Genomic DNA, 7,913 nt, shown 5'->3' on the forward strand with positions numbered 1-7,913 from the left:
GGGCGTGGGGCAGGGCTGTGTGGGGGGTGTTTGCAGCCCGCCAGACCCCGGGGCGAAGCGGCAGAGCGAATCCGTGGCACCTCAGAAACGGGGCCGGGATGTTGCAGAGCGGCTTGAGCTGTAAAATGGCTTTATCCCTGCTGTCCCTGCCGGGAAAGACGGCAGAGCAGCGTTCCATCCCACGGTCCATCCTCGCGGGGAGCTCAGGGCGGGCAGCCCTCGCCTTGGGCAGGTCAGTGGGCTGGGGGTGGCAGCGTCAGCGTGGCTCGGCTGGCTGTCCCCAACTTCCCACGGCTGCTTCCCCTTCCCCGGCGCAGCGGAGGGCTCTCGGCGTGGCCAGGCTCTGGGCCGGCCGCTCCCGCGCCATGCCCGCGACCCTCCGGCCGGGGCGGCTGCTGGCGGTGGTGGTGCTGGTGCTGCAGCCGGCCGGGAGTCTCGGTGAGTGTCGCTCCCCTGCCCCTTTTCTCTGCTTGTGTGGCTCAGCTTTGCTTACAGATCAAACACGCGACAACCGGGTCGGTGAAATTCAGCAGGAGAATTTCCTCTGGCTGAAGTCGCTGCTAACCTCTTTCAGTGCCTGATGTTCTTGCGAGGAAGGTCTGAGCTCGATGGCTGCTTCTAATTGCCCATTTCTCCTCTTTAGCTGCACCTCTAGATACTTGCAAAGAGCCACCCAAAATTCCCAACGCTTTTCAAAAGCCTTACGTTGGGGTATGGGTGTCCCCCTGGGACCGGTGCGAAGTACGGCTGGCTCAGAGGCTACCAGCTCGTCCCGGGGCCAGGTCTCTTGTCTGCAGAACTTCTTCTGGTCTGGAGCTCCGAACCTGGTCACAGGGAGTAGATCACCATTTGCCTTGGTCATCATGCGTTAGCTGAGTTGTTCTCAGGGTCAGAGGATGTCCTGATGGTCTGGGGCTCAAGATGCAGATGGTGGTAAGGTGGAAAGAGCCAATTAGACAGGTAATGGGTTTTACCATTTATGGGTTTTACCATTTAAAGGGTCATAGTTAGCAATTTGAGTGTTATCAGGAGCAAGGCTGATGCTTAAGCACTGAGGCAGCCTGCAGACACGCTGCAGGCAGCTGGTGAATGGTCACGCATCCCGCAGGCTGGCTTCAGTACAGGAGAAGTGGAGTTTTGCTGACTAATGTCTCTGGGAAGGGGAATAACTTGCAGTTTCTGCCTGCAAGTTGACAGTTCCTTTAAAATCAGGCCTTTTGAGCAGCTTCTCCTGCGAGCACAGCATCTGCAGCACCGCCCTGCAGAGGCATCTCCTGCCCCCCAGCCGCCAGCACCGCCTTTACAACCCATTTTTTAAATTATTATTATTATTTTTTAATTCACGGGACTTCTCAGTCTGTTTTCCAAATCCAAACATACCAACGGGGTGCCGATGCTGGGGCCCGGGGCCTGGGGAAGACCCGTACAAGCACGGCGATGTTCTTCCCGTGGGTGTTGGTGCCAAAGGCAGCGTCGCCAGCGCTGCCCGGATGCGGTGCGGGGTGATGGTGCCTGGGATGCTGCTGTGGACCAGGTGGGATTTAAGAGACCCACTGTGTCTTGGTGACCTGCCAACATCCGTTGTAAGGCATGAGAAAATCCCAGTTATAGCTGCTGTTAGTTTAGTTTTCTCTGTTATCACAGTTTGTGACCAGCCCCAAAATATTTCTCATGGGAGGTAACGGTAGGTAGACAAAACAGCCTGTTGTGGGGCCACCAGCGATGTAGGTGTGTGACAGAGGTGACGCCATTGCAGGAGAGCCCCCAGTTTGTTGTAAAGCTGGAGGTGGGGTGATGCCTGCTGTAGGTGACCCTGTTTGGGCAGGAGGGTTGGACTAGAAGACCCACAGAGGTCCCTTCCAACCCCTGCCATTCTGTGATTCTGTGGGTGCCAGCACCCCGGAGTCACCCCGCTCCTGAGCACGCGGCTGGGTCCTGCTGCAGCAAGCGCTGCTGGGGAAGGGCAGAAGTCGTGTTGGATCCCGTGCAACGGGAGCACTACGCGCTTGGAGTCGTACTGACGATGGCTGCTCAGGACGCTTATTAACCCCTGCTCTCTCTGCCTCAGCTGCTGCATTTGTTCATGTGATTTGTCTTCCCTTACTTGTCAGAGAGGTGCAGTGACAGTTGGTCACCGTATTCGGTCAGAATACCCCTGAAAACCCTCTTTATCTGGTGCTCCACAGGGATTCAGTGTCCCGCCCCAGACATCACCCACGGACAGCTGAGCCCTGCGCAGAACTTCACCTACGGCAGCACAGCCACGCTCAAGTGCGATGCGGGCTACATCCCCGTGGGTGCCACCACCACCGTGCGGTGCCTGAGCAGCGGGAGATGGCACCCGCGGGTGCCCGCCTGCACCCTAGGTAGGCACAGGTCTCTCTTCTCCTTGGTTTTTCTCCCCCGTGTAATTGCCTGCCTGTCAATAAAAGCCCATGCAGCGTTCGCAGGAGAGGGGTTTAAGCTCTTTTCAGTGGTGCCCAGTGACAGGACAAGGGGCAATGGGCACAAACTGAGGCACAGGAAGTTCCGTCTGAACCCGAGGAAGAACTTCTTCCCTCTGAGGGTGACGGAGCCCTGGCCCAGGCTGCCCAGGGAGGCTGTGGAGTCTCCTTCTCTGGAGATATTCAAGACCCACCTGGACAAGGTCCTCTACAGCCTGCTGTAGGTGACCCTGCTTGGGCAGGAGGGTTGGACTAGATGACCCACAGAGGTCCCTTCCAACCCCTACTATTCTGTGATTCTGTGATTCTGTGGGTTGGTGGGTGGGCACCATGGCGAGCTGCCCTGTCCGGCGTGTGGTGGCAGGAGTCCCCTCCGCTCCTTCAGCACCCCAGGGTAACGCAGCAGGGCTGTCTTCCCTTGCTGCAGGGTGCACCCAGCGAGATGCAAAAGCGTACAGGAATATTCCCTCTCGTTATTCACATCATCTGGTGAATTTGTCGTCCTTATTTTTTTTCCTTTTCAGTTCTCCCCCACACCCCCCACAGCGATGCTCCGGGTTGCTGCTGCCCCTTGCTTCTTCCTGGGGTTTCTGCCCTTGCCCACGGGGCAGGCTGGGCTCTCCCGAAGGCAGAGCTCAGCCCCGGTGGGTCGCTGGTGGAGACCTCCTAGCTCTGAGGGTCCCTGTTGTCCCCTGCTCTGGCACCAGGTCACTGTTCCTACCCTCCTCTCGTCGACCACGCGGACCGAAAGCCTCAGCGCGAGTTCCCAGTCGGGACAACCGTGACCTACTCCTGCAGATCCGGGTACACTTTGCTCCCCGAAGTCTCTCCAACAACTACTTGCCTTAAAAATTTCACGTGGTCGGCAATCCCGAAGCTTTGCCGGAGTAAGTACACCATTTCCTTTGCCACCAAAGCATCAATTTAATGACGGGGAAATAACATCGTTTTCAAAGTACCCGCTAGCGGTGCTGTGCCGTAAGGACTTTACAGAGCGGTGCTTTGGCTCTCGCTAATAATAATTTTGCTGTTCAAAGGGCAGCGGGGCTTGAAAGAAATAGCTTGAATTCACGTTGTTTATTTAGCTGTTCAAACGATGCAGTGGTACAGCGAGTAACGTATCATCCCTTCAGCACAATTTATAGCTAATTACAGGGCTCAGATCACGCTGCCTTCCAAGGGAAATGGTTGTTATCACGTAATTACTGTCCCTGAGCATGCCAGGTCTGGTCAGGGGCGTCTGCCAGTGTCAGCAGGCCGCCTGGCAGGTCAGCGAGCCCCCACCGCGGGAGAACACCCCCGTGGCAATGTCTCCTGCTCTCCCCCCTGACCCCCGCCGTGGAAGCTCTTTCTGATGCCGGTGTTCCTCAGAGGCGCGGTGTCCCAGCCCAGCCATCCGCCACGGCAGAGAGCTCGGCCCCGGCAAAGCCGAATACGCCTTTGGGGACCAGGCGGAGTTTCAGTGCGACCCTGGCTACGTGCTGAGGGGCAACCAGAGGATCCAGTGCTGGTCCGACGGAACGTGGAGACCCCCCGTGCCGTACTGCGACAAGGGTGAGCGAGCTCGGCGCGAGCGCGGTGGGTGCCGGGGATGGCAACGCTGCAGCGGGTGGGAACAGCAAGGAGAAAATTGCATCCCTGCTCGGAGAAGGGGTCCAAGTCACAGCACTAAATGGCTTTAATGTTTTCATCTTGTATATCAAAACTGTAATTGATAAAACGTGTTGAGTAACGGGACTTGCAGCCATTTTCTCACGGGACTGTTTAAGAGGTTTATGATACTCACCATTCCCTCAGGCTGTTTAAGAGCAGGATCGTTTACCTGGGAGAAGAGGAGGGGATAAGGGAAGATGGGCTGAAGGGGAGGGAGTGGGGCCACGTGCTGTGGCACTGGGGCTGTGCCGTGCCAGGGGGTGGTTAGCTGGGTCGGTCTGGGAACACTGGAAGAGCAAGGGCCAAACCTGGCAAGAAGCGAGGAGGACTTTCAGGAGAGCAACCTTAACTAGAAGCATCGAGAACTGGCTTCTCCTGCTACTTCTCTGCACCCCTCTGTCTCCCTGACTGAATACAGAAAAACCTGATTTTTTTCTTTCTCTGTTCTCTCACAGACTGTGGCCCCCCTCCAAAAATCGCCAACGGGCAGCACTCTGCCTCGGGACAGGAGCAGTTTCCCTACGGCTTAGAAGTCAAGTACAGCTGTGCGGAGGGTCTGTCCCTCATCGGGGACGACTCCGTCTACTGCACCTCCGCTGACGGGGTGAACCTGGCGTGGAGCGGACCTGCCCCGGCGTGCAGGGGTGAGCCGTTTCTCCCGGACGGGATCGGACGGCAGCCGGGAGCTGGGGGTGCGATGTTTGTGCTCAGCGTAACGGGAATAAAAGCAAGCAGGGCTGCGGGGAGGTCCCGCGTCCTTCGCAAGCTGGTTTGCAGGCTCATCAGCTCCAGACTGGGGAATGGTCCATGTGGAAATGGGAGATGCTGGTTCTCCTACATTGAGGGCCATCAGGCGGTCACTGCAGGGGGGTTGGGCTAGATGACCTCTAAAGGTCCTCCCAGCCCAAAGCATTCCGTCACTCTATGATTCTATGCCTGAACGACCATTGCGGCTCCTGTGCGAGGGTCTCGGCACCATGAGCTGTTCAGTAACACCAGGCAATGGTAGGGTCTCCTTGGGGGCTGCTGCAGGCAGCTGAGGGTCAGTTCTTGTCTTTGAGTACAAAACCGATACAGAGAGCATCAGGAAGAGCGGCTCTGCCCCGCCTGACCCAGTTCCCCGCCGTCCCTGGGGACGGGCAGCAGCCAAACCCACCGCTCCCACCTCCGCTCTCTTCCCGCAGTGGTTCGGTGCCCCAGGCCCGTGGTCGAGCGGGGGAGGATGACTCCGCAGAGGTTCACGTTTCCCTACGGGGCGGCCGTGCGCTTCTCCTGCGACGAAGGCTTCGTGCTGCGCGGCGATGCCGAGAGCCGGTGCCTGGCCGACGGCGCCTGGCACCCTCCCCTGCCCTCCTGCCAGCCAGGTGGGTACCAGACCCGGGAGCCGAGCCAGCGGCCGCGGGGACCGGGCAGGGAGGTCGGGGTGCAGAATCGCGTGGCCGTGTCTGTCCTCGGGGCTTCCCCAGCACCTGCCCCTCTTTGCGGAAGAAACAAACTTCCCAAACTTGATGTTTACCAGGCAAAAGCTGATTTTTTTTCTTGACAGTCCTGTACAAAGGAGGGTCTAAGCCAGGTCAGCAGACGGCACCATTGCTGGCTTGCTCTTCAGTGTGTATTCTTACTGACAAATGTCGATCTGCAGACTCTTGCACAGGGATGCCCGGAATCAGACATTGTCAGAGAACGGCGTAACTCCTCTCAGGGGCTGTTCTGACCTTCACCCTCCCCTCTTGAAGGGCCTGGGGAAGTAACTTGGCTTTAACGTTTACTTTCACGGCTCCACAGACTTATGTTCACCTGCACTGGCTCAGTCTTCACAAATTTCTTAGTTTTTTTTCCTACTTGCGTAGTGATGACCCTCTTGCTGAGCTGCCTTCTGCTCTGGGTTTTCCTTTCAGTTCTGTGTCCACAACCACAAGTGGCCAATGGAAGGCTGAAAAGCACTTCAGACAGTAAAACGTGGTACCAAACAAATGCGACCGTTGCTTTTGAATGCCTGAAGGGATACCACTTTTCCAATGACGGAGACCTGTCTTCTGCAGACTCTTGGACAGCCACGTGCTTGCCTGATGGCAGCTGGACACCGCTGCCCAAGTGTGTGAGTACCAGTCTGGCTGAGCTCCTGGGTGGACGCTGCCTGATTTCTGACATGCAAAATATCTGCTTGAAGTTCTTCAGTGCTTTGGGTTGATGGCACCAGTGGGGGATGCAGACGGTGCTGGGGCAGCGCATGGTGAACAGGACAGAAGTTGAGGCTCAGGGCTGAGGAGTGGGTGGCTGTCCATCTGCTGCAGTGCTATCTCACGTGCTTTTTTTTCTGGGTTTTGTTTGTTTTGTTTTACTTTTTAACAGAAGGAAGATGATGCTGATGTATGCGAAGAGATTCATCATATTAAAGAGGTCTTTGAATGCGGTGTGCCTTTAGCAGAAGTGAAAAATCTGCTGGAAATACAAAAACTGGTTTTGGAGATTAAAAAGCTAAAGGCGGAACTAGAAAACTTGAACGAGTGAGTGCTGTAGCGATCACCTTTCCCTTGGTGAACACACAGGTTGTGTAGTCACAGTATCTGTAAGAGGGCTCTCGGTGGCTTTATGGTTCCTGCCTGCATGCATATATCCAGAGAAACAATAACCAATGTATGGCAGACTGCTTTTGCTACGATAGATGATAGAGCACATAGAGAGGTTTTTGCTCTTTCTCCTTAACCCTGACAAGCTTGGTTCGCTATTTAACAAAGGTGGTGTTTCACATTTGATTTCAGGAAGCATAGTAAGAAATTAAATTGAACTTCCCCGAGTCACTGCATAAACTGTGCTAAGCTGAGAGAAGGGGGACTGAAGTCGGTGGAAGTAAACTTCTAGCTGAGATGAGTGTCTGGTGCCCTGAAGGGGCTTCTGCCCTCACCTTCTGTCCAGTGGCTTGTGCCGTGCCGCACCCTCTGCCCGCCCCGAACTCAGCCTCTCACAGCACTTCTGTCTCAGAACAGTGCTGAAGTGAGTGCTTAACTACGTGGTTTGCTGTTAATCTGGCTCATGGTTTCTGTTCATCTAGTTAGGGGCAGTTACATACAAGAAGTGCACTTGTAAAGGCTTCTGTTTGCTTATCCCTGGATTTAAAACAGGCAAGAGGTCTGTGCTCGACAGGTACCTGTGGCAGTGTCATCTTCCACGTCCCTGTTTTTGGCAAGCAAATGCTGAGAATAAAGGTTGTAAGGTTAGGTGCAGAGAATCAGACAGCAGAGATTGTTCTTATTACTTAACGAAGGATGATGGGTTCACGTCGCTCAGTGATGCAGCAATCACTCCTTCCCCTCGGCATTGCAATAAAGATGGAGATGGAGCCACGGGTGTCTGTCATCTGTCACGCCGGCTCTCAATGAGGCCGATTTGCAGCATGGTCCCACGGTTGTTCTGAGTGAGAGCTGAGCCCTGGCAGCCGGGCCGGTGCTCGGGGAGCAGCAGCGGGCACGGCACGGCCGGCACCGCGGGGCTGAGGGCACCGAGCAGCACGGCAGCACGCCGCTGCCCGGGCTCCGTGGGAGAAGGGCGAGCACTCAGCTCCTGCACAAGCCATTTGCAGTGGTCCATCGTTGCCAGATGCACACTTTCATGAGTTATTAGAGTTGCTTTAAATGTTACTAGAGCCTAAAGCACGATACCCAGGGGAGAGACGGTGCCTCCCATCTTCACGCAGAAAGAGGCTTTGGCAATGCATCCTGTGCTTCACCGCGTCCCGGCAAGGAGAGCCGCAGCGCGAGGCACTGTCAGACCCACTCCCACTCTCCGAGTGCCACGAGGAGAGCAGGGCTGCACCCT

General features: G+C 56.1%; 1 protein-coding gene across 1 annotated transcript; it reads left to right on the forward strand.

The window, feature by feature from the left end:
* The first annotated feature begins 320 nt into the window (after positions 1–320).
* Positions 321–7,437, forward strand: LOC104336171 (membrane cofactor protein-like). Its single transcript, XM_075442966.1, has 8 exons — positions 321–438; positions 2,187–2,366; positions 3,152–3,331; positions 3,816–3,998; positions 4,553–4,741; positions 5,282–5,461; positions 5,996–6,195; positions 6,450–7,437. The coding sequence occupies exons 1-8, from the start codon at positions 366–368 to the stop codon at positions 6,606–6,608; spliced, it is 1,344 nt and encodes a 447-aa protein (XP_075299081.1). The 5' UTR covers positions 321–365; the 3' UTR covers positions 6,609–7,437.
* Positions 7,438–7,913: the final 476 nt, after the last annotated feature.

Source organism: Opisthocomus hoazin, chromosome 25, assembly GCF_030867145.1.
Source record: "Opisthocomus hoazin isolate bOpiHoa1 chromosome 25, bOpiHoa1.hap1, whole genome shotgun sequence".
Lineage (NCBI taxonomy): Eukaryota > Metazoa > Chordata > Aves > Opisthocomiformes > Opisthocomidae > Opisthocomus > Opisthocomus hoazin.